Source organism: Numenius arquata, chromosome 3, assembly GCF_964106895.1.
Source record: "Numenius arquata chromosome 3, bNumArq3.hap1.1, whole genome shotgun sequence".
In the NCBI taxonomy this organism is placed as follows: Eukaryota; Metazoa; Chordata; class Aves; order Charadriiformes; family Scolopacidae; genus Numenius; species Numenius arquata.
The window spans coordinates 75,825,179-75,851,024 of record NC_133578.1 but is presented as its reverse complement, the minus strand read 5'-3'; the positions used below and the strand labels follow the sequence as shown (position 1 = coordinate 75,851,024).

Sequence of the window (25,846 nt, the reverse complement as noted above, 5' to 3'; positions counted from 1 at the left end):
TTAAAGATTTATGCTCAGGGTCAAGGCAAATGCAGAGAATGGAGTGGAAGACTTTGAAAGCCAGATGCTTATCCCCTCCATCCTGCTCTGGGCACAGGCAGAGACAGAAATTGTTTGGGGCTGAAGCTGCTGTAGAAAAGGAGGAACTGGGCAAAAGAAGAATAACTGGAAGCAAAAGACCTGTCACAGGGTTTGGGCATGGGGCCATCTGCCCAGGATCTCGCAGACAGGTGACCAAGATTACTCCTTGGGGAGTAATTCGGGAAAAACAAAGAGCAACTGTATGTTCTTTATTCTGTTTCCACACCATTTGTGACCTTATAAATCCTGACTCTGAGCTCCCCTTGGTCATTTCCTCTCTAAAGACGAAGGGTCCTGGTCAGCTGAGATGTCTTCTCGACCAGGACTTGTTTTATTTCTCAGTCATTTTCACTCCCATTCTCAGTTTAACTCCTGCAGCAATTTTCCATACACTTGGTGCCTCTACTGCATCCCGAGTCATTTGGCAAGAGGTGATGAGGTGGTTGCGGGGGCAGAAGGAGGGAGCTCAGAAAGATTGGAAAGGTCACGAGGGACTGGAAAAACCTGACAGAGTCCAAAGTTGGTCTACAGGTAGCAACAAACATTGTCACTTGGAAACCCTGGATGCTTCTGGAGGAGAGAGGAGCAGAGCAAAACAAAAGCATCGGACCCCATTCCTGCCTGGACCACAGGAGCCTCTGAGTGACAGTCTCCAGGCACAAATAGTGTCGTTGCATGAACGATACGCGCTGGTGTTCTGCTTTAAGCACTTTCCTTAGTACAAGCGAGATAATTGTGAATGACTGCGGACAACCCAGTGAAAAATCTTCCTTTTTTTGCCTCCTCTCCCACTTCCCACAGATATAAAGCTCTTATGGTTTGAGAAATCCACAATTTATTGTTGTTTAGACAACTGTTCTCTCAGCCAATGACCCCTCCCCACCTGGGAAAGGGAACAGGGAAAAACAAAGAAACATGAGGGTTGAAATATAAATAGATTTAATAGGATAAGACTAAATAATTAACATTAATAATACTAAAGAGCCAATATTGATCCTGATACCAATATAAAATACATGAGGATTATACTCAGCCCATTCCATCACAGGAAGCCGTGCACTCCTGGCATGGACAGCCAATGTGGGACCATGCGAGCGCTGCGGCTTCAGGAGGAAGGGAAGGGCTCAGGGCTCCTGCACCAGGGAAAGAAGTTCTCAGATCACAGGCATCAAGGGAGAGAGAGAACTTCTCAGCAAACTTTCTAATTTCTATTGAATGTGACGCTCATGGTATGAAATAACCCTGTTGGCATCTTGGGTCAGGTGCCCGGGTCTCTCTCCTCCTTGTCCCCGCACCTGGAGAGAGCAAAAACACTGAGCCTTGAAACCTGCACCCCAGAGCTGGCGATAAAGTAAATATTTTCACCAATTCAGATACTAGAGTCTTCTAAAACTGCAGTTCTCCCAAGCATTAGAAGAGAAATTAGTCCTGTGTTGCTCAAACCAGGACAGAAGCTCTCGTATCATGGCAGAGAGAAAGGATGGAGGATGCCAGGTGACGCCTACCATCCTGCAAACCATGAGCCACCCCAAACTGGTGCAGCTGCCTCTGCTTTGCTCCAGATTTCGTGGTTCAGCCCAATGGAGTAAGAAGGGACTCCCATGTTTGAATCAGATAAATTGCTCCCCAAATTAGCAATGCAGACATGGTCAGCAGGAGTAGACCTCGGAAAAAAAGATTGGATCTGGATGAGACGCAAAAAAAAAAAAAATGCTACCTGGAGCCTCATAATAGGTTCCTACGCACAAACACACCCACCCATCGCTGATCGCATCTTCTGTGCTGTCACTCCCCAAACGTCAAATTACTGTAATCAAAGGAAGTCAAAGTAAACGCGGTCCCAGTATAAAACCTTACCGTGGTGCACCATCCCACATTGTTCAGGCTCTGAGGGCACAGCGACCATGAAGGCTGTTCTGATTGCCCTGCTGGCAGCAGTCCTGTGTGCGAGGCAAGGTAAGGAGCTTCGGAGGCTGGGAGAGCCAGAAGGAGAGGATGAAAACACCAGAAGAGAAAATAGGGATAACGCAGGGACAAGAAGGTTTGACAGCTTTTATTGGAATTGGTGAGGTCTTGGAAGTGCAGTTTTTCTTTGCCATCAGCTGTGTCAAGCAATATTTAGTGTGGTTGAGTCTTAGCTTCTGCGTGAGTTCTGCTGAGGTACCCATAACCCAAAGAAGACGAGCTCACCACTCTGGTTTCTCACACCCTCAAGTATCAAGCTCTGACCACTCGCATCTGAAGATAGACATGTGAACTCAAAAATGCTAATAAGAATTAAGCTGGGTTCACAGCTTTGCCTCGGGTTTTATTTTGGTTCCTGAATGAAACTCGAGGAGCTGTCGATAAAGGCATTCCGGCCGGTACCGACACCGCATCTTCTGCCAAGATTTATTTCCCCCAAAGACATTGCAATTAAGAAAGTAGGTTGTTGGCAGATATTTGAAAGCCTAACAGCTCTTTGCTCATAGGTTTGAAGAGGTTTTTTTAAGTGTCTGTCTAGGAGTGAGTGTGTTTGTAATGGGATTCACAATGCTCTGTGCTTGTCCTCATTCAAAAGGAGGTGCAGATAGAACTAGATAATCGTGTAGAAATATCCAGTTGAGAAACATTGGCTCCGTGAGTGTATTTGCAGTCCCGAGGAGCACTGCAAGCCTTTTTGCACCGTTAAGGCTATTTCTGGCTGCATTTGCAACACTAGAGCTAATGGAGGGTGGAGGTCAGATGCAGGCAAGGCTTTATAACAGCCATAATGATTTAAGCGGTTATTGTTTCCTGACTGGGAGGGATTTTCCTTGCACCAGTCAGTCAACACGAGTGCATTTCAGTTGCTTTCACGCACATGCTGGGGTCTCGGCTCCATCTGCAGCAGGAAGCGGTTTGAACAACCCTGTGAGATTTGGCAGAAAAGCAGATCAGAGAGAGCTACAGGGACTGGAAAATGCAATAACACTTGGTAGGCAGCCTGTCTGGGATTGCTCTGGTGCGGTCTGCAAAAGGACAGTAGCCCACAGCTTGGGTTGGTGGGACCTCCAGGGGAGAGGTGAGAGGCTTAAATTATCCAAGTGATGGAGAAACAGCGAGTGCGGAAGAGTCAGTTAAAGAGAAGTTAAAACCAGCATGTAATAAGGATGATTTTATCTGCTGTTACGGAGAACACCTGCGCTTGCAACAACTGGCACTAGAAAAGAGCATCTGGGTGGGTTTCAGAGCAAGATGGTCGGTCATATGCTGACTTAAGCTGTACCCAAGGCACCTGAGCTCCCCACATCACAGATGGGAGGCCTTTTCTTCTCCTACTTGGGGTAGTTAAGGCCTGAAATGGCTTTTAATTCTCTTTTACAACTGCTTCTGGAATTGTCTAACCAAGAGTCATGGGTAGGTTCAACTTCAGAGATGAATTTGAATCAGCAGCAGCTGGGCTTTGGACAGTCCCTGGGAGGAGTTTCTTTGTTAAAAACAGGTTCAAATTCAATTGAAAGGAGCTCTTCTGTGCAGAAATAAGAGCCTTCCTGGGTTAAGAAAGCCAGGAGGAACTGAAACAGGGAAATTTCAGCCTAATGGAGGACCCTCCCCGGTTTGCAATTTGGTTGCCTTCAACCAAGAGCTCTCCACCACTGGTGACAATGGAGCAGGTTGTTCTGAGGGTGGCTGAACTGCCTCTGTCACCGCTCCTCAGAAATGAGGAGTGTTTCACGGGACTCTGAACAGGAAAGAAACAGATTCCACCAGCTGTGAATCCACCTCCAGGGAATGAGATGGCACGTGCCCGTGTTTTTAGCACGGCCAGCCTGGAAATTTTACTCAATTTGCTTGTTTTGTTCAGAAATAAGTATTCTACCTAATTCTGGCTTTGTAATGGACCTGGCTCAGCCACGCTAATAATATCACTGAGAACATGTTGTTCTAGGCGTTGGTAGAAATAATCTCTCTATTGTCCAGAGCAATCTCTCCCAGGGAACTCCCTCAATGTGGCTCCGTGCTCAGTAATTTAGCTCACAGGGGTGTCATAGGCCTTAATTAATTCATGTCTGTACAGTGTTTTGCAGCTGCAGCCTGAAAATACTAGCAACTCACCTGAGAGCAGTGCCAGTTCCTCCTCTCCTTGCCAGAGCCATACAAGACCCAGCTGGGCAGGTCGTGAGCTCGGCTTTTGCAGGTTGGCTGTCAACCAGGCCAACGCAGACCCAGGGGGAGAAAGAAAGGTCACCTGAGAACACTGCTCAGGCTGAGAAAAAAAACATGTGTTTTCAGGTTTAATCACGGAAAGTCTCAAGTAAAGAAAGAGAACTTGTTCTGTTCTGTTTGCTTTTTCATCTTCATTAATCAATACCAACATTCTTATTTCACTTGTCACGAAAACTTGTTCGTAACATACTTTTCACCTTGTGTTTTCCAAGAAGGACGTGGCTTTTGACACTTTCTTCCCAGGAGGGTATTGCTGGAAACTGCTAATTTGTGATATGTGCACTTTTTCCAGCTTCCTCGCTGTTTTGCTACACGTGTGACAATGAGCACTCCAACTGGAACTGTCTTAAAACCTACAAGTGTGAAGACCATGAGAAATACTGTACAACCACGTACAGCAGTTCTGGATTAGGTGAGTACCAGTGACACCTCAAGGCTTTATTTTTATTTTTTTTTCTTCCAGAGAAATTGATGGCAATAGTTGTTTTTTTTTAGGGGAGCAGTTGGTCTTGTTGGAAAGAATTGATCACGGAGGTTTACGGATCACAACACATAACCTGAGTGAATCCCTCAGGGGTGCTCTGTGATCCACCACCTGTGGTATGTTCCTCACCACCTTGTGGCAGGGCTGGTTGAAGCACACAGATTTTCATGAGCAGACCCTGTTGCTTGATCTGAGAGGTCACATACAGGCTTTGTGAGAGAGGATGGAAAGGGGTTGGACAGAAGTAATGCAGTTTTAGAAGCTGAAAATGCAGTTTTAGCAGTGATTGGCAGCCTGGAGAAAAGGAGGCTGAGGGGAGACCTTTTCAATCTCCACAACTATCTGAAAGTATATCTATCTATCTGTAGTGAAGTGGGGGTCAGTCTCTTCTCCCAAGTAACAGGCAAGAGGACAAGAAGAAACAGCCTCAAGTTGTGCCAGGGGAGATTTAGATTGGATGTTAGGAAAAATTTTTAAAATGAAAGGGTAAAAAATGGAAGAGGCTGCCCAGGCAAGTGGTGGAGTCACCATCCCTGGAGGTATTTAAAAGATGGGTAGACATAGGGCTTAGAGATATTGGTTTAGTGATGGTTTTGGTCAGTGTTAGGTTGATGGTTGGACTCGATGATCTGAAAAGTCCCTTCCAACCGAGACAATTCTATGATTCTGTGATTCTATGACTTTTTGCTGTCCTACGGGAAGCATGGTGTGGATTTCTATCAAGGACTTTCTAGTGTCATGCATTTGATCCAGGTTGTGGGGACACTCACCCAGCATTCATCATATATGCTGATAGCTGTTATTGCTGCATTGCAAATTAAGCATAGTGCAATATACCTCCTCCTATCGTCCTCTGGTCAGCTCTTGAAGAAGAATTTTAAATCACAGCTGTCCTTTCTTGTCTATTCTCCATCCAGGCAAGGACATGGGATACCGTATCACCAAGAAATGTTCTGCAGACTGTCCTGAGGCAAACCTGAACTTCGGTGTGGCGGCTTATTCCACCAAATGCTGCAAAACCTCCCTGTGCAATTTCAGTGGGGCCAACAGCATAAAAATCAGCTATGGCGTGATGCTCCTGGGAATTGTGGCCAGTATGATCTGTGTCATCAGGGCTGGATTGTGATGAGGGGTGGGCGAAGATATGACAACCCAAGAACCTACAAGGTATTCCCCAGCTGAGAAATGAATATCCTCTGTCAAATGTCCCCAACAGAGCCTATGCTACCCTGTTTTTTTCCAAGACGTTATTTCAGATCCCACCCACAAAATGGCACAGCAGCATAGCTCCTCTTTTTTTCCCCTGTATCATTTGTTGTTTTGTACTAATTTTCCCTGGGAAATCTCTTTTGATAGCATGTGTATGACAATTGCCAGGCAAAATAAAGATTTATGTTATTCTAGAGTGTGTTTGCTATATCCACACTAAGATCCAGCCTGAGAAAACAGCTCTGCCAGAAAGGGCTGTGGGCTGAATCTCTTACTTCACATTGAATTCCTCTTTTTAGCACCTGGGAGTCTTCTCCTGGCTGCCTTTCTCTGTTGACTCAGTTGCATCCAGCAACTCAAGACAGACAAAGCCAGATGCTCTGCCTGATCACTCAGCGCTAATGAATGAAGGTGTCAACCTGGAAAGGTCAAAGATGTTTGTGTTGTTCCCATCATAAGCAACAGCGAGAATTGGTTTGTAACAATTCTCAAGGGGGAATTAAGTGGGACTGGGGGGCTGCCAGGTATTGATTGTGATCCTGGTTGTGCTGCAAAGTTGTTGTGTGATCACCATAGGGTGGGTGGTTTCAGCTTTTAAAATAGGTAAAGGGACCACACCAAGATACTGGAGATGCCCAAGATGAGGACGGTGCTGCTGGAATCTGTCCTCATGGAAAGGTGACCTCCGTGCCTGCTTGGAGAAGATGCTGCTGAGTGATGGCTCATGATGACTTCTCCGCAGGGAAACAGGCAGAAAGAACCTGGCAGAGGCAATGGGTGTCTGATCTGGTGGGGAGGTCTCAGCTCCTTCCCTTTCCTCTGTTGCAGCTGTATTTCCAGGCTTGGAGATCGAGGAAATGGGGTGGAGATCCCCTGCAACTCTTGGAGAAGGGGAACTATAGCTAAGATGGCCAAAATACACGCACTCTTGGAGCTGGAAGGTGTGTAATTCCCAGCTGAGCAGTTTTAAGGGCAGTCCTGCTTTTTGAGAGGGCTTGTATAGAAGTGGCACCTGAAAAAAAGCCCTCACGTTTGCAGCCCAGCTGGATCTGAGGAGGGTACTGCTCCTCCAGCGTTGAAGGCAGGCTGCAAAGTGCACGGGTTTCTGTGCAACGGGGAGAAACCGCAGCACTGGCCGTAGGCTGTGAAGATGGGATTAGGTTTTGTCATCCTATAAAGATTTAATTTCTGGGCAAGGAGGGTGTCCTGGCATTTATTTAAATATGAGACTGGCTGACCGAAGAATGGTTAAGTGTTGCAGCGTTTCTGTGCTGAGGGACCAAGAGAAATTTGGGGGTTGCACTTCTTTTTAACCACTTTTCCCATTGCTTTTCCTATATATTAATGACAATAATTTCTGAAATGATTCTCAAAGCTTTTGGCCAACTTGAAAATCCAAACGTAGTAAAAACATCTGAATTTCACAGTTACTTTTCAATTTCAGCTTTTGTTTCATGAAAACTACATGTTTTTACCAAAATAAAGACATTGTTTGCCTTTCTCACATGTCAATTTCAACCAGGTTTAGAACAAGACGAGCAAAATACTCTCCTTCCGTCTCCACTCAGCGACTATGTCAAGGCAAATAAGTCTTTCCACCCCATCCTCCACCCCCAATTAAATCCCCTGTTACCCTTTCCAAAATCTTCTTGAGGTTCATAGCTTCCAAATACATGTAAACTGTGATATTATCTTCTTCTTTGCCTTGGCCTCTCTGGTGTCTTAATCATCTGTGTTCTTTCTACCCCTACCATGGGTTCTTCTCAATCTCTTTCACTTGGCACCGGTGAGGGATGAAGGTAACATTAGTATCAGGGAGCAGTTGGAAGAGTGCAGGACCATCTCATGGAAAATCTCGACTGTCAGAAATCCTGCAATAACTCCTTTAAGAAATACAGCCTTGCCATCTCAAAATCTCAGCAGCTTGCAGGAGACAAGAGATATTTTAGTTTTCGCTTGGATGAGATTACAAGGGAGGGGGGAGGAAAAAAAAAAAAGGTGCCTGGCTGAGATGCTATTTCTGTACCTGTTAATGGATGCTGTTGGCTGAAATAAATCTGAATGTGGGCTGCCTCTGCAGCACAACGCACAGGCTGTGGAATGGCATTGCCTTGTGCCTAGAGCCCCCTTTTCTGCTATTACCTCAAATAGTCAGCTATAAAAGTTGATTTACCAATAAAAGCTCATGAAATCCCTCCTGGACTGGGGAAAAGAAAGTATTGCACAAGGAAGAGAGGGTTGCAGTGCCTGGCATGGAGGGTGCCAGCTTCTGTTTTCCTCCTGCCTGATGCCTTACAAAGGCATTGGCCTTATGAAGCCAAACAACATGCCTCCTTTGAGCTTTCTTGGTTAATTGCCACCTCTGTTCCAACAGAGTTTCGTGCTCTACCTATTGAGAAAGCAGAAATTTCCTCACCTTAGTCACGCAGGTCTCCATACTAACAATATTTATACATCCAATTTAAAGGTGTTGGAAAGAGTTACATCACCTCCAGAACTGGGCATGCCTTTTCGGTGAGATAATGACTGTAGGTGGGTTATACTGGAAGCCCAAATATTTAATGGGAGGTGGAAATCTGAGCAAGTTTGAGACTAAGAAAAAAGGGGAAAAAAAACAAATGGAGAGCAGCAAGGGGCAGAGTCGCTGGCAGAGGCTTGGGGCAGGCAGGTTGCTCCTGCAGCTCTGAGTGTCATGTGAAAGGGATCCACCTGGACCATTTCTGGGACCGTGCCTCCGTCCCCAGGACTAGATGGCAAAAAGACAACGGTGGGAGGAAAAAGCAACATCAATAATAAGAAGACAGGAAAGATTGTGATTTTATACAGGGAGATAGGATGAAACACAATAAAAAAAGGGGGAATAAAGAGCACCGTATGGAAACTCAGTAGAGTAATCATATTTGGCATTTTACATAATTTTGGCTGGCTATTTTTTTTTTTTTCTGGAGACTTAATGAGTTGAGATACTTGTGCAGGCAATTCCTCATTCTCTGTGCTTTAACTGGTTTGGTTTTTTTCTCCCTGACATTTATTTTCTGTAAATTGTTAAAAAAAAAATCACAGATTGTTCAATGTGATGGGGGTGGATGTTATTTCTATTTTTTAATTTAAGTGGTCACTTTCATTGCCCGGTGGAATTTATTTTCTAATAAGAGAACATTTTCCCTCATATAAAATATTCAATTTTAGAAGAGAAACATTTATGATTTTGAACTGCAGTTTTAAAAACAGCCCACTGAAAATGATGTCTGGTCCCCCATGAAATGCAGCGGAAGGCTACTGCTCTTCTGATCTAGTTGCATTGACAATCCTGGGAGACATTCTGAAGGCGTTTCAATCCCAATTTCAATTTCAAATTCAATCAATTTCCATATTTTCACTAAAACACTAAAACAGTGTGTGAGGAAGATGGGATCCTCAAGGATGCAGCCTGCTCTGAGCAGCCAAGCTGGCCTGTAAAGGAAAACATCCCTCTTCTCACGTGAACACTGTTGTGGCTTTGTGTTTTGCTTTTCCTCCACTTACCCAGAATTAGAAACTGTTGCATACTCCACGTCAGATGAACAAGCTGCATTGTGAAACAACTGGGAAAAGAAGCAGCGGAGGGTGGGAGAATATAAGCCTGCTTAGATTTCCAACAAAGCATACTTTCACACGCAAGCACTGACTCGTTACTCCCAATTATCCATCATCTGACACAGCAACCCCATAGTTATTATCCTATCATCAAGCAAACACTGCAGAGGTATAAAACCTGCCCTGGGTGAGTCCTGCTTGTTTTGGAGGCTGCGAGAACCTATAAAGGATGAAGACTTCTCTTCTTGTCGTGCTTGTTATAGCCCTGTGCATGGAGAGTGGTGAGTCCCCAAAGGATTGCTTTGCGTTAGCAAGACCCCCCAGAGTTAGGGCATGTCTTTGATATTGCAGGATGCCAAGGGGATTTTGTAGCACGAATGGTAAATCTGAAGGGTCATTGGACTCTACAGAATATTCCACTCCTCGGGAGATGAAGCCAGGGGACGTATCCCCACCAGGAGATGGAAGGACATTGAGGAGCTGAAGTGGGGGATGAGATACCCACCTGTTCTGACTTGTGCAGTCCCAGCCAAACCCTTGGAGTGGCTCCATGTAGGCAGCTGAGAGCCCTTGTTGCAGCTCCGTAAGAAGAAGGGCTAGTTGAGGGATATACACAGATGGACAGGGAGAGGGCAATATTTGCAATAAAGCTGCAAATTTGGCATATAATTATCTACTGCCGGGTTATTATTTTTTTTTCACTTTCTTGTTTGTTGGTTGCAATTACAAACCATCATTACCTAAATTGCTAGAGATGGGCATGCCACAAGGAGATGCAGTTCTGGTTCCCAACTCTTTCTTGCAGCTTGTTGCTTTGAGGTGTAACTTTGCTGACGTTGATCCCAGGTCTGGGATGGAGACGCAGAGTCTCATTCTCATTCTGATAACTGGCTGGTTTGGGTTTTTTTGCGGGGGAAAGATGCACTGGGAACCTGCACTTTAACCCCATCTGGCTGGGCTCTGCCAAGGACCGCTGCCTGTGCCTCTGGAAGATGCCCTGTTTGCACTTGGGTGGGCTGTGGGTCAGGCAAGGAGCAGAGGGTGCAGCCCTGAATATCCCCCTGATTATTCCAGGGGAATAATTGATTTCCTCAGCTCGTGGGGGGGCTTTTGCCTTATTGCAAACTGAATTTTTCTCAGGCTCTGCTGTAGGGCTTTACTTGCAAATTACTGGCTATTCTGGTCCCAGTCTAGCAGAGCACTTAGGCTCACACTTAATTTGAGGCTGTAAATGTTCTTACTTCACTGACTTCACTGACTTTAAATTTGGCACGTGCTAAATCGTTGTGTTCAATGGGGTTGAGAAAGTTGAAGGCAATAAAAGGATTCTTTCTTGCAGCTTATCAGCTGTAATCACATTTTTTTTTAAAAAGATCACGTAGTGAGACAGCAAACTTACCAAAGAAGTCACTGAAAATTAGCACATACGCAGCACCCCTTTGCTGCGCAATCCAGCCAGAAGGCTGGTTGCTGTTCCAATTAATCCTGAACCTGACTGATTTTAATGGGATAAATCCTGCATCTGCCCACATTTGCACTTGCAAATTCTTTACACATGTAAGTTGTTTATCTAGGTGGCTTGAATTATTCACAGGAAAGTCTTCCTTGAGTAATATTCTTTTTCAGTTGGAGCAGAGGTTCTTGCTGGGTGCAGACAGGAGACCTGCAAAAGCAGCCTGGTTTAACCCCAGGTTTGCATCCTGAGCGGGGCAGGCTTCAAAAGAAATATTGTTCCCTTCCTTGTATCCCTGGCACAATAAAATCAGAAGTGTTTTTCAATAGTATGAGCAATTGTTGTACTTAGCAGGACAGAGGATCAAAATTGTCTTACCTGACTTCAGGGTCTTAACTGAGCTCCCAGGTTAGGAGCCCACATTCCTCCAGAGTCCTCTGATGTTGAGTGAGAGAGAAACCTCCTGAACACAGAGAGAGGTTGGCAAAAATCACCCCCTGAAGATGCCTCCCCCTCCCTTGACTAGAAGGGTCTCACAACAACTTTACTCTTAAATTAGCAGCTTTGTGAGGTTGGGTTGACACAGGACTGCAACAAGCTCCACTGCTTCTTGCGTAGATTCAGGAAGTTTTTCTTGGAATGGGCTGGATTAAAGGAGCTGCATTAATTAAGGAAGAAAACAAGTTACATTTCTGGAAAACCCAGTTGTGTCAATTAAGGAATAAAATGGGTTACATGGCTGGAAAACCCAGTTTGGGGACTCTGCTCTGGCGTATGGCTATTTTGGGAGGAAAGGGTGGTTCCTGGTGGGGTGGAGCAGGAATGTGCCCTTGTGCCTGGAGATGGAAATGACAACGACCAAGGTTGGAAGCAAATTGCAACAGTCTTGGAATCAAGTCAGAGTGAGCTGGGTGCCAGGTCTGGGGCTTTTCCAATTGTTTTGAGCCTGGGAACAGAGGGAGATGAGTTCTGAGTCACTGCAAGCCCAGTTGCCTGGCCTTTGAGTCTTCTGCTAGTGGTTCTTCAGCGAGAGACAACAGAGGGAGAGTAGGATCTCCAAAGACTACAGACTACGAGAGAGAAATTGATGGTCAGTGCTGGGTGGTCATCAAAAGGGCAAAGGGGCAAAGGGATTGGAGTGGGGAGAGAAGGAAAATATTATGTTGGAGGGCCATGGAAAAGGCAAAAGGACAAAGGGGCTGGACTGGGGAGAGAAGACAGTTTCTACAGAGACAAAGAAGAATGAACAGTGCTCTAAAAGGCATTTTTGTGGCTTCCTATGACACACAATGACCCTGGTCACCTTGGGGTCATGGTCTGAGCTGGGGCCACGTCTGTGGTAGTAGGACAATAGGGAGCAGAGAGCCTGTTTGGACCAGATGAACTTGTCTAAGGTCAGACAAGGGCAGCAACAAGGTTGGGACATTGCTGGCAATGGCACCAACAAGGGCAAAGAAACTTGGCAAGGGAGAAGAACAGTGAGGGAGATGAAGAACAAGGAAGGTAAAGGACAGGACTGGTACAAAAATAAGATGGGTATTAACTGGCCATAGATAGGGATAGCCTGAAAGTGAGAAGAATGAGCCTAATCCCCAGTGGGTGACATTAGTGCAGGAGCGTTTGCTCCAGATAAACAGATGAGTAGGAAATCCCTCTTATCATGCAAAGAAACCTTCCCCAAGGATCTCTTTGCTATGAATGACTGCTTTAGCCTACTTGAGCGCAAGCTGTTTTCATTCATTCACATTAGCACAGCGCTTTGCTGATGCAGAGTGTTACAGATGTGCACATTTTGTAGTGTTAGGCAGTCATCACTGGCTGTAAAAAGGAACCTGCTGCAGCCAAGGGGGTGGTTTGCCGAGCTCTGTCTTCTACGGGTCCAGGATTGGCCACCACAGGAGGGCTCTGAAAATGAAGCAACCAAATGCAAGCATCCGTCTTCCCAGCAAACACTGAGGTGCAGATCTAGGTCACTTGTCCCTAATTTGAGATATGTTGTGGCGGCATGCAGCAGCAGCAAAAAAAAAATAATCATACTCAGTATGGCCAAGGAGGTTAGTCTCGGCTGTGTCTCTCCCTTTTTATATTTGAAAAGATTTTTAAAATTATTCACTGTTGGTGTGTGTGGTCTGAGAAAGGATGTGTAGGCCAGGAATCTTCAGATGACTTAAAGAAGATGAGTGTGGACAGGAATCAGCTGGTCTTTTCCCATACAACAGCTAGTGGCCAGCAATCAGGGCTTGGAGGAGCTAGCTTGGAAAGAAACCACAAGAGCTTCATGCTGGAAGTGGTGGTAGACTGGGGAGCTCTTTCCAAAAGCACACTTTGGATGCCAGGTGTCTAAATGGATCCAAGGAAGTATCCAGAAGGAAGATCTTTTGAGGGTTCCTCAATGAGCAAAGCACATCAGTGTCCAGAATCTGAACTCAAAGTAATTTGGATCCAGGAAAGTTGCTGGGGCCAAGTTTCACACACCAAGGAGGATGTCTGCCTGTGGACACTGGGCTTGAAAGATCCTCCATCTGCACCAACACCACCAGCTTTGTGCTCCTACGGGTATTTCTAGAGGTGGTTGATGGATGTTGTGTGCTTCTTTTGCAGCTTTCTCCTTGACATGTTTCTCATGCAAAGATGCACCTTCCAACATACACTGTCTCGGTACGACCAAATGCTCCGACCATGAGAAGTACTGTCTCACGACCTACTCTACCACAGGAATGGGTAAGTGTGAAGCTTTTCTAAGGCTCTGATGACAAGAGGGGGTTCAGGTTGGGCTGACTGCAGAGTCTACTCCCACCATGGGTGTGGTGGAAGAATTAACGAGGATCATAGCACACAGACAGTAAATCTTGTGGCACGTAAGGACTCAGCATAGCCCATCCCTGTTGCAATATATCGTAACAATACCACACTGCTGATTAAACACACCCAGGAGAGGGAGACATTGGAAGAGAGAGGCTTTCTCTGCACAAACCCCTTGTCTCATCTCCAAGTTCATACATATGCTCATGAGGTGGTGGAATTGGAAAGGTCCAGTACTCTGGAAGGGGCAATATCAAGACACGGTGACAGTGACATCTTGCAATCCTGTATTGCACAAATGTGCTAGGCCTCCAAATTCCTGGAGAATTGCACTCCAATTTCCTGCGCTGAGTTGCACACAGCTGACCCTGGAAACAGCAGAGGAGCCTTAAGGCGTGGAGTTGGTCTCCATCGTGGAGATGGTCTCCATAGGTCACATATACACAGCTAATGATGCATTGTGCCAAAGCCCAGGGGAAAACCAACGGCATTAAGTACAAAACAACCTATTCCCCACTGGACATTGCACAGCCAGGCTATCACTGAAGTTTGTTAAAAAATACACAGGATGAAAAAACCTGACTTTTCTCCCTGTTTTCCCTCTCTCCCACTTCAGGCAATGACCGCAACCAGCGCATTACCAAGAAATGTTCTGCATTTTGCCCAACAATTGACCTGAATATTGGCATAGCCGGCGTTGCTACCAGTTGCTGTGAGACTTCCTTGTGCAACATCAGCGGTGCCAGTAGTGTGAAAACCAGCTACACTATGATAGCTCTGGGTGTCCTGGCCAGTCTCGCCTGCATCCTCCGTCTGGGTTTTTAAAGGGTCTGGGGGACAAAGGAGCTGCTTGGCCTTGCATTGCAAGGGATCAAACTCTCATCTGTACAGCGTGAACGCTGCCCTGTTTCGTAGAATCATAGAATGGTTTGTGTTGGAAGGGACCTTAAAAATCACCTGGTTCTAGCCCCCCTGCCATGGGAAGGAACACCTCCCTTTGACCCTTTGACACAACCCTTTGACCAGGCTGCTCAAAGCCCCATCCAGCCTGGCCTTGAACCCCTCCAGGGATGGGGCATCCAAGCTTCTCTGGGCAGCCTGTTCCAGTGTCTCACTACCCTCATAATTTCCCTATATACCCTCATATATAATTTCCATAATACCCTCACTACCCTCAAAAATTTCTTCCTGATATCTAATCTAAATCTCCCCTCTTTCAGTTTGAAGCCATTGACCCTCATCCTATCACTACATGTCCTTGTAAAAAGCCCCTCTCCAGCTTTCTTGTAGGTCCCCTTCAGATACTGGAAGGGGCTATAAGGTCCCCCCGGAGCTTTCTCTTCTACAGGCTGAACAACCCCAACTCTCTCAGCCCGTCTTCATAGGAGAGGTTTCTCCCACCTGGAAGGTCACATCCCATGAGCAAATATTTTTGCTCTTTCCGTGCTCTGATGTCAATGCAGAAGAGCACAACCCTACCTCAAAATGGTGTTTGGAAGAGAAAGGCATGACGTGGAGCCCTGCACATGCAGAAGGGCACCATGCAGCCACCATGTCTCCTACTATTGGCCTTTATAACTCCATGCATTTTTTTTGCCCTTTCATTTTGTCCCTGCCATTCTCTTGTGCCATTTTTCCCTTCATACCATTTTCTGCCCTGTATCATTTGGCTCTGAGGAAGCCTTTAATATTACAGTTGTTAAACAGAAGCTGGGCACAATAAAGTGTCATTTTATTCTATTGTGTGACTGCGTGGTACATTGGGCGTAGCGGCTGGATGCATCCATGTTAGCAGCGAGAAAAGCGGAGGCGTTAGCCTGCAAGTCGAATTGAAATAATGCTGAAATATATTGCAATTGCTTTGCAGTTGCTTCAGGAAGCCTCTCCCCAGATTTTCTTTTTTTTTTTTTTTTTTTTTTCCTGCACTGGCAGAAGTGTCATTTTGTGACTTCATTTCAGAGTAAACTGTATTCTATTTAACTCGCTTTCAAGTTCTCTTCTGGGTCAGCTGCCTGAAAGGAAATGGCTCTTGAGCTCTCCAGCAGGCAAACAGAGGGAACAAGGTGGGACTCAACACGAAGGAATCTTGAGCATTAAGTTTTCTTTAAACTGATTTAAGATCTTCCAGGGGAAATTGCTTTATAGGCATTACGGATTATTTTGAGAGGGGAGAAACGTATCTTGCATGGTGCTTAAAGGAAAATCATCAGAAAATACAGACAGTTTCTACTGTACATCTGCTGAAGTCTGGAAATTTCATCATCTATAACAAAATATTAACTTTGAATATAAATCTTTTATGTTTGTTAGTCGTTTCCTGTCGGAGTTAAAATTGAAGGAACGCATTCCCCTACACTGACCTTCCTTATGGATAATCTTAGCAAGGAATGAGAGATTTGCTCACTCATACCCTTCCAAAGTGAGTCACGGGAGGCTCAAATGCTTTCTCCTGAGCTGAAGAAGCTTTCCACTAGGATTACCCCAACCAGATCTCCTGGGGCAATTAGTTGGGTGCAGCTCACCCAGCCGGTTTTCTCTCTATAGACTCATTGCACAGGGAAAGAGCAGCTACACACTTTGCTCGCTCTGCGGGGTATTTGCCGAGAGCGGAGGAACAACACCACTCAGGAACAGCCAGATCTTTCTAACAGGTTTGCAAAGGAAATGTGGTCTCCTGGCTCCTGCTCACCCCAACCCGCTCCCATCCCTTCTTGCCTTCTCTTCCTCCCATCCACATCTGACTCCCAGTTTTCTCTCCCAGCCTTCCTCGTTGGCTTCTTCAGCCAGTCTCATTCTGGGCTTTACCTCCAACCTCAATTTTCTTGTTAGATCCTCATCTCTTTTTTATTCCTTGGTACAAATGCAAGGTTGGCCACAATACTCCATCTTTAGCCATAAGACTCTTGGTTGTCCCTATTGCACTGTCAACTCCCAGCTGAGCTGGCTCCAGTCTTTTGTCCAATCTTCTCTCCTCACCCTTCTTCCCCTCCTGACAGATTTAGAGATATTCAAGTGTCACACACATCAGAACAACTTGAACAAGCCAAGAACTGTTCTGTGGCCTTGGATGGTTGTACTCTGCCCCACACCCAGATGATCGGGTGGTAGCAACCAAGCCATTTTAAGTAGTCTCCAGCCTTTTCTATCCACAAGTTTAGAACTTCTTAGGGACAATGCTGGTTTGCACAGGCCAAGACCAAGCCGGCGCTGGTACTGTCCCAGGTCTTGACCCTCTGAGCTTGTTAATACAGAACCTCCTCTTGGCATATAGGTTTAAAATAAGGTCAAGTCTTGTCCTACCTGAACTTGGCAGGTGCCTCTGTTTTGGGTTGGGAGGGAACCTGGCACATGAAGGAAGGTATGAAAATGTGTGGGCAAAGGGGGTGAAGGCACATGGTAGAACCTGCTTCTGCCTTGGAGGGTTTCATGATCTGCTTATGGCTGTTGCACGGAGAAGTTTTGAACAGCACTGGGAAGCCAGGAGTCCGGCCCCTAAGGGAGCAGCTCCATCCATGGGTCCCAGTCTACTTCCCTCTCGCCTGGTTTCTACCTGACCCTATAGGTTTTGCATTCCCTCTTGCCCATGTATTAGGGTCAAAGCTTGGCCCACATCTCAAGTTACATAAAAGGGTCCTTATCTGGAGGTGGGACCAGCAATAGCCCTCAGGCATGGGAGGTCCTAAAACCATGAAAGCTCCCTTAGTGATCCCTTCCCTGGCAACGGGTGTTGTGTAAGAGGAGACTCCGCCAGCCTTCCTGAGAAATTCTGGTGTGACATCTCCCACGCAGATGCTGCTGCATAATTCCACATCCCTCCGCCCAGGGTTTCTTATTTGTTGGCTCCCATGGTTGCATACTCCTTAGATGAGTGTGGCGAGCTGCCCTGCAGAGACATCGGGGATGCCTCGAGGGCTGTCATGAAGAAGATGGGCGTCTTACTCAAACAGTTGGGATTGCTCCTGGGAGGTAGCTGGCTCTTTGTGTGGATTATCTAAGAGCTCAGCTTTCCGTGCTCTGAGTCACTGTACCAGGACCTGAATCGGCCAAAGGGGCCTTGTCCTGCCTAAATGACGCACCTGGAGGAGATGGTTTAACTTTGGCCCTTCTTCTACCTCACTTAGGGCTCTATCACCACTGATTCTGAAGGATCTATGCTGCTCTCCTCAAATAATTTCGCTCTCTTTTCCCTCACAACATGAAATTTCTTCCCTTTGTCTCTGCTTATTTGCCTAGCTCTGATCAACACCCAATGAATCAATGACAAAGAAAGGTCATAAGGATCAAAGCAAAGTCTTCACTAGGTCTAAGAAGCTTCTGGAAGCCATGGAAAATGACAAATGCATCCCTTTTCCAAAATTAACTGCTGCTGTCTTGTCATATAGCCAACTCATGGATTCATTTTAAGGTCCATTTTAGTTTTCCTGAATGGGTAGCGATGAGATTACTCTACAGAGGTGACTCAGCTTCCTTGGATTTTTTGCAGTTTTCCTCAATCTTACTTCTCACTTGGTGTCACTGCCTGACCTGCTTCAGGCCCTCCTCCAGGCTGAAGGCTGTGATGCCAAGCAGCAGGAGACACCCTTCCCACATTGGCTGCTTAAGTCTTGCCTCTGACTGCATTGTGTTTAGTAACCTGTCCCCTTGAGAACAAAAGAATCACTGCTATCCAGTCACTGTGCTGCAAAATTACCGCTCTCCAGACGCTGAGAAGAGGGCATTCTCTGGCACTGCAGGACACCTACGTACTAATGAAGATGTTAATGTCCTGGGGACAGCTCACAGATAACTGTTTGGCATAGAAGAGCTTGTTTCCTGCTCAGATTTCTCTCCTTAGTACACATTTGTTGGCAGTGCTGGAGATGTCTTAGCCTCACCACTTCTTTCAAAGCTGACTTGCACTGCACCAACAGCCTATTGCATGCAGGTTCATGTAGGAACAAATGGATGTTGGAAAAGTCAACATGATAGGGCACACAACAATAATTAGAGCACTCTTTCATTCATGGAGGAAGGGCAAAGGAACATACGTAATAGAAGTCTTTGGGATAATTAATAGGACAGAAAAAAGGAAAAAAAATGGTTGCTTCCTTTTACCATCATTGCAAAATACCAGCAAGAAGACACACCCACTAATTATGACGAACAACCTGTTTCTAACACACTTGGGCAGCAATCCAAATTGCCCTCTGCAAAGCAAAAGGTTTGATTTGATCATCATATCCCCTGCTGACCTCACACACCTCCAGAAACAAGAGCGGGGATGTCTATTTTGACATCGGGCTTGATCAACTCTGGAATTCACCACCTGATGATGTCATTCTAGGAGCAGTTTAGGAGAGCCTGAAAAAAGTATCAGAAACTCACATGGAGAAGGAAATCATCCAGTGTTGGAATGACTCATATTAGAAACAGACAAAAACCACGCTGCTGGTGGCTACTTCTAGGGAACTGCCTATTAAGTTATTCCATAATTGCCAAAAAAAGGGGGCGTTTGGCAATTTTTTCTTTTGCACATTCCACTAAATGCTGTCCAGGACTAAGCTCACTTTGGAAGAAGATCCACTGAGATGGCAGCTCAAGCTCTTCCAAGATGCGTCTTATATTAGGGTCTGTTTCCCAGAATGTCAAAAATAGATTTTAAGAAATTCAGAGGAAAACAATGCAGAGGAATAGAAGAAAAGGGATTGATTTAAGAGGAGAGATTGAAAAAGAGACAGTTTGAGAGACGGCTTTTTTCAAAGTATAGCAGCAATTCGAGGATGCCAATCTGTGGTATCATAAATGGAGGTCTGATTTCCAGAACCTGTTGGTTGTGGAGAAAAGCAGACCTTCTAAAGGACGCCTGAAATACAAGCAAAAAATTATTAAATAAAGTGTATAACGTATTTGAGAATTACAACCAAGAGAGGAGAAAGCAGAAGGATTAAATACAAGTAACGGAAAATTGATAAAGAAATTAAGACTGACATGAAAATTTGAGGAAAATCTTCTGTTTAACTAACCATTAGTTAATTTCATTTAGTGATTTTATTGGAGGTAAACTAGTGTAGGCCAGTTGAGAGTCTGAGCTTCTGGTACTGTGCAATAATTAAAGAAAGTGAGCAGTATGAACCCTGGTAGATCACGTGCCGACTATCCAAAGGGATTAGAAAAATGCACTGCCAGGACTATCTCCTCGTGGCTCCGGGCTCCGCTATTTCATCAGTGCATCTGCTGCTTCTGCTGGGAGGAAGGAAAGGCAGAATCTCGGAGGAGAAGAGGACAGATCCTCATTTCCCATCACTCACACAACCAGAAGAGTGAGAAATGTGTTGCTAAAAGGGCTTTTCCCCAAGGTGCCAGCCTCTTCCATGGGCTCCAGGATGGAGAACTCCCACATGCACATTACACACCCTTGGGTTGATTTCATGTCCACCCGTGAGCCATCTAGAACCAGTAAAACTGCTGCCGCCATTCAAGAGGTATATAACCTGCCCTCCAAACATCTTCCCAGTCCGGCTGAGAGGAACCAGTGGAGATGAAGACTACTCTTGTCACCTTGCTGGCTGCTGTCCTGTGTGTGGAGCAAGGTGAGCTTCTAATGCTGCTACTAGTTAAGATAAGGCTTACAGAGAAGATGGTGACAACTTTTCGTGTGGCAAAAATTTAGAGGGCTGTCACCAACTTTGCAGTATTGCGATGTTGCATCCATGCTGCCACCAAGTTCCTCTTGCTCCTTGATTAAGGATTTGCTGCAGAAATAAGTTCTTGATAAACTAATTCTTCTTTCCAGCAGGCAGCACTGAGTCATAGAGCTCTAAACGTATGGTGCTGGATGCCAGGCTATATCCATGCAGTGGTCCGTGGGATCTTCCCAAAAGATGCAAGTTGGAAGTGTCAGAAAGCATTAAAAAACATATTTTTTATCCATATTGGTTTTGATATGGATAAAAAGGCTTTTCTGTACTGCTGCTTCCTCCATTGTAGGGAGCCACATGGTTTGCCATGTGCTTTGCTCCCTAGAAACTGCACCAGTGAGAATGTTTATAGATTAAATCAGAGGCAGAGGTGAAAGAGATTTTTGGTGCCTATGTCACATTAAAGGCATCCTTCTCCCAAAGGGAAGTCTGACACTCAGAATGTGTGTCCTCCTTCTGGGACTGATACCCATGTGTTGCTACATCGCTACTTGCATGTAGGAATAATGACCAGATTGCCAGTATTTCCCCCACACCTGATGGTTTCCCAGAAACCATGATACGTATCTAGCAGGGGTTGAGAAAGAGGCGTCTAATTAATTCTTGCTCTCTGATGTATCAACCCCCTACTCCTACATTTTTTTGGACAGATGGTTTTGCAGCGGGCCTGGAAGATCAGAAGCTCTGGCTAGTTTTGGGGTGGAAAAAGGAGTATACCATTTAAAAAAAAAAAGAAAGGATTTTGTGTGTGTAACTTCTGAATACAGTGACACCACACGGACAGAGGAGAGTAATTATCAAAAGCAACATCCTCAGTGTTACCCAGGATGAAGTGGAAAGCTTATAGAGCTCCAAGACTGATAACACATATTCATGGTGGGATGCCTTATTTTATATTGACTTCAGCTCCCAAATGGACCTAAGGACAGTCTTTTATACAGTATTTTTCTGTAGCCCAGTCTAGATTGGAGGAAGCTGGTAATTTAATATGAAGGCTTTCACATTCAAGTGTAAGAGATCGCAGCTTTCTGGCCTAATACAGGGACAAAGGAAAACTTGGAGGTAACTGTTATTTGATCCTTCTCATGTATCTGGGGTCCTATTCAAGACTCTAATAAGCAACTTTTGATCAAAACTGTTGATCTCTCAGCCCACCAGAGATGGTCTGTTGCCATTTGCATCCATGAACTCACTGTTACAGATATATTATGTCCAAAAGAGATCTTACAAGGTCACGATCCTTTTCCCTGCTCCAATGCCGGACCAAGCCAGGTAGATGATTGTCTAATGTGTCCTTGAAAGTTTTCAACAAAGAAGATTCCACAACCTGGAATTGCTCAGACTCTAGTTCTTTTAGAAAGTTAGTCTTAATATCTCTTAACATGTCTTTTTGAAGAGTTCTCCTGTATTTTCACCATAGGATATGTAGAACAGTTTATTACTTTCTTCTTTCCAGCTTCTTTTTGCTTGCATGAAGGAGGTTACTGTGTCTTTCCTCAGCATTTTCTCATTTTTGATAAACTACCTAAATGCTTCCAACCTTTTCTACGAGGTCATGTTTTCAAGATCTCTGACCATTTCTCCTCCCTCTCCTCTGGTCTCTCTCCAAATGCTTTGCATATTTTTTGAAGTGTCACATACAGATTTGGTCACCGCTGTTTCCAGCTGAGGCTGTGCCAGAGTGGAAAGGCCACTTTGCATATCTTGCACATGACATTGTTGCCTGTGTTCCCTTGGGTGACGTTTGTTTTCATCACTGTAATGTGACACGGTTGACTCCTGCTGTTTACACTGCAGTCCTTAGTTGTAACTCAACCAGTTGTCCCTCATCCTACATTTAAGTGGCTAATTTTTATCTTAGTGTAATATATTTCTCTTTACTGAACTGCATTCTTTTATTACACCCACCAAAATCACTGAGAACTCTACTTACAGTATGTTTTCAGCTACTTTGACCTTGGCATCACCTGAAAATGTGATGTGTATCCTCTATCCCATTCCTACTGCCACTAGTGATGATACTGTATAGACCTGAGCCCACAGCAGAGCTCTGGAGGTCCTTATGAGTTGCATTGCTCCAACTGGTTTGATCAATAACCATCGTGAAGTGCCCCAGGAGAGTGTTTTCATGGCTGGCTTTTCACCCATTCTTTGCATTTTCACTGACTTGTGTTCCCTGGTCTTGTTCATAACAACATCATTCAAGATTGTGCCAAAATTTTTGATAGAACCTTCTTGCATCTCCTCTACCCTGTACATGAAGATTCAACTGTTTTGGTAATGAATGAAGCAATAAAGCTACATGGTGTTATGACCTTCTCAGCATCAACAGTTGATAATTTTTTCCCTTCCCTTCCCTTCCCTTCCCTTCCCTTCCCTTCCCTTCCCTTCCCTTCCCTTCCCTTCCCTTCCCTTCCCTTCCCTTCCCTTCCCTTCCCTTCCCTTTCCTTCCCTTCCCTTCCCTTCCCTTCCCTTCCCTTCCCTTCCCTTCCCTTCCCTTCCCTTCCCTTCCCTTCCCTTCCCTTCCCTTCCCTTCCCTTCCCTTCCCTTCCCTTCCCTATCCTATCAGGAACTTCTCATTTAATGGACTCTCTGACCTACACTGCCCTTCTACTTCATCTTGCTGCCAACTTCTTATCGGGCAAAACTGAGCTCACGGGAACATGTCCTCAAGTTGCTTTCTGCCCCTTCCATATTGACAGACTGTCCCCAGACTTATCAGGAACTTAGCAAGTATTCTGCGCTGTGTTTGCTTCCCCTTCCAGAAACGTCTGCATTTTTAAAGTAACTCATTCCCTCTTCCTGCACACAAAAACCCATTGTGCTGGGTGATTTCACAAGCTCAGAACCCAACCACCACCACAAAACCTATAAATCAATTAATCTGCCTAGTCAGGGAATGCTCTGCAGACACTTTGGTGTGGTTTCACATCCAGGGTGTGTTTTTGCTCTCCTTCCTTTTTCATCATTACTTTCCAGAGGCTTTCCAGAAGTCTGTCCTACCACCTTCTGGATTTGAGGACAAGTGGTACATTCTTGACAGACAAGACAGCTCATCGCCCTTCCTGCCAGTCATCTTCTATATCTGTATTGCAGATGTTTGAATTATCACACCAAATTCTGCGTTTACCAGTTAAACCATATTTTTGGTTAAGACTTCCCATTTATGCTCTATCTTACAGCAGTATGCAGAAGTTTGACAGAGCACCTGACTGTTCTCGCCAGACTTCCCAGGACTGAGGTTAGGCCAGTTCAGTGAGTGGTGTTCGACCACAAGAAAGGATACGTGACAGTAGTCTCTGAGCCAGATGAAAGAGAAGTAGGACACCGGGGATTGTTTGCCTCCTCGAAACACTCCAGGCATCCTCAAGTGCTCCCTGGCAAGCCCTGCCCAGGCTCGTCCAGGAGAAGCGACTGAACAGTAATTGGCAATTCACGTGGCGGAGTTCTCAGGACAGAGGAGCTATCGCTCAGCAATAATCTCCATCATAAAAGACCCCAAATCCTTGAATTCCACTCACATCTACTGTTGGCAGAGATTGCAAACAGATCGATAACGCTTCGCAGTCTGAGACGTATGAGACAGAGAGGGATTTAACATTGCTGCCACGGGTCAAGGGATAAAGAAAGTCACTGGTCATTCACACACTAGCATTCATCAGGCTATAACTAGGAAAATGGAGATATCTGGATTGTAGGTATTGTGATTCCTAAAGCATGTAATGTGCTTTTTTCTTTTTTCTTTTTTTTTTCTTTTTTTTTTTTTCCTGCCCAGCTTACCCATTTATGTGCTACGTGTGCCAAGAACAGGAGTCCAACAAGAACTGTTTGACCATTTCCATGTGTGCAGAGAAAGACAAATACTGCATGACTGTCCGTAACTACGTTGGAACAAGTACGTCTCTGAACAACACCTCGTTTGTGCTGTAGAAGAACAGCCCCAGGAATGGGCTTTACTCCCAGTCATGGCCACATATGGAAACAATAGGCCATGAAGAGGATCCAAGGGCTGGAGCACCTCTTCTATAAAGACAAGCTGAAAGAGTTAGGGTTGTTCAACCTGGAGAAGAGAAGGCTCCAGGGAGACATTATAGCAGTCTTTCAGTCCCCAAAGGGGGCCTACAGGAGAGGTGGGGAGGGACTCTTTATCAGGGAGTGGAGCGATAGGACGAGGGGTAGTGGTTTTAAATTGAAAGAGGGGAGATTTAGATTAGATATTAGGAAGAAATTCTTTCCTGTGAGGATGGTGAGACCCTGGCCCAGGTTGCCCAGAGAAGTTGTGGATGCCCCATCCCTGGAGGGGTTTAAGGCCAGGTTGGATGGGACTTTGAGCAACCTGGTCCAGTGGGAGGTGTCCCTGCCCATAGCAGGGCAGGGGGGTTGGAACTGGATGATCTTTAAGGTCCCTTCCAACTTGAACCATTCTATGATTCTATGAAACAAAAGCCCCCGATCACCAACTGTTAGGAAACACTGACCTTGTTGCTCGCTATTGCAGTCACTGCAGTGTCCTTATATACTTGATATTGTTACCTGGAGTTGGGGAAATGCTGAAGATACGTGTAGCAGCACCAGAGAGTGAACTCAAGCCTGGGGCTGTGTGCACTGCTTCATGGTTAGCTCCCCCCAGCATTCTGCTGACCGCTGCAGCCAGCTCTTGCTATGGCAATATTCACTCCCAGGGTTGTTTTCAAAGATGTTTGGGCAAAACTGCACCACTGCTGACTCCCTCTGCCATGCACAATCCTTCAGGTCTCTTCTTGGGGCTCTGCAGGCTCAAACACCTTTGTGTGCTCTCAGACCAAATCTCAGGTCATACGGTATACTCCTCCTGGGTTTATGCTGTAGGAAAACCATCTGAATGGGCAGCGACCCAGGCTGAGTGTTGCTTCAGGCAGGTTGAACTGAAACCCACCCACACACGTCCCACTTATAGGGACAGACGAAACAAGGAGCCCAGAGAAGACCAGCATCATGTTGCAGCAGCGTGGACATGGCCAGATTATTGCTAGACCTAAGCAGAGGACATATTTGCCTTGGGGATTAGTCCCTGGCTGCATTTTATTCACCAATGCAGATGTAGCCAGGGAAACATTTTAACGATGATTCTTACATTCTACTCTTTCTTTCCCCCTCCCCCCAACCTCCTTCTCTTTTGCATTAGAACCCAACAAGCCTAAATATGTCATCTCTAAGATGTGCTCTCCAACGTGTCCATCAAGAAGCCAGCAACAAAACCAAACCTACCAGAGGGTTTATTGCTGCGAGAAGCCATTGTGCAATGTGAATGGAGTCAGCAGCAAGCACAGCAGCTACGGAGTGATGTCCCTGGGTGTCCTAACCACTATCGCTTACATCCTTGCCTGTGGACTGTGA

The 25,846-nt window shown here is 45.5% G+C and overlaps 3 protein-coding genes across 3 annotated transcripts; all 3 read left to right on the top strand.

Moving 5' to 3' along the window:
- The first annotated feature begins 1,985 nt into the window (after positions 1-1,985).
- LOC141463366 (lymphocyte antigen 6E-like) lies at positions 1,986-5,879 on the top strand. The gene is made up of 3 exons (XM_074145719.1): positions 1,986-2,037; positions 4,562-4,681; positions 5,671-5,879. Exons 1-3 carry the CDS (start codon positions 1,986-1,988, stop codon positions 5,877-5,879), a joined length of 381 nt encoding a protein of 126 aa, XP_074001820.1.
- A 3,640-nt stretch (positions 5,880-9,519) lies between these two features.
- LOC141463351 (lymphocyte antigen 6E-like) lies at positions 9,520-15,532 on the top strand. Its single transcript, XM_074145701.1, has 3 exons — positions 9,520-9,819; positions 13,593-13,712; positions 14,410-15,532. Exons 1-3 carry the CDS (start codon positions 9,768-9,770, stop codon positions 14,616-14,618), a joined length of 381 nt encoding a protein of 126 aa, XP_074001802.1. The 5' UTR covers positions 9,520-9,767; the 3' UTR covers positions 14,619-15,532.
- A 4,778-nt stretch (positions 15,533-20,310) lies between these two features.
- On the top strand, positions 20,311-25,846 carry LOC141463495 (lymphocyte antigen 6E-like). Its single transcript, XM_074145936.1, has 3 exons — positions 20,311-20,362; positions 24,246-24,365; positions 25,635-25,846. Exons 1-3 carry the CDS (start codon positions 20,311-20,313, stop codon positions 25,844-25,846), a joined length of 384 nt encoding a protein of 127 aa, XP_074002037.1.

Coding starts and splice junctions, on each gene's coding strand:
- LOC141463366 (XM_074145719.1), top strand. CDS start 1,986: ATGAAGGCTGTTCTGATTGCCCTGCTGGCAGCAGTCCTGTGTGCGAGG. Junction 2,038..4,561: donor AGTCCTGTGTGCGAGGCAAG/GTAAGGAGCTTC, acceptor CACTTTTTCCAG/CTTCCTCGCTGTTTTGCTAC. Junction 4,682..5,670: donor GTACAGCAGTTCTGGATTAG/GTGAGTACCAGT, acceptor TTCTCCATCCAG/GCAAGGACATGGGATACCGT.
- LOC141463351 (XM_074145701.1), top strand. CDS start 9,768: ATGAAGACTTCTCTTCTTGTCGTGCTTGTTATAGCCCTGTGCATGGAG. Junction 9,820..13,592: donor AGCCCTGTGCATGGAGAGTG/GTGAGTCCCCAA, acceptor CTTCTTTTGCAG/CTTTCTCCTTGACATGTTTC. Junction 13,713..14,409: donor CTACTCTACCACAGGAATGG/GTAAGTGTGAAG, acceptor CTCCCACTTCAG/GCAATGACCGCAACCAGCGC.
- LOC141463495 (XM_074145936.1), top strand. CDS start 20,311: ATGAAGACTACTCTTGTCACCTTGCTGGCTGCTGTCCTGTGTGTGGAG. Junction 20,363..24,245: donor TGTCCTGTGTGTGGAGCAAG/GTGAGCTTCTAA, acceptor TTTCCTGCCCAG/CTTACCCATTTATGTGCTAC. Junction 24,366..25,634: donor CCGTAACTACGTTGGAACAA/GTACGTCTCTGA, acceptor CTTTTGCATTAG/AACCCAACAAGCCTAAATAT.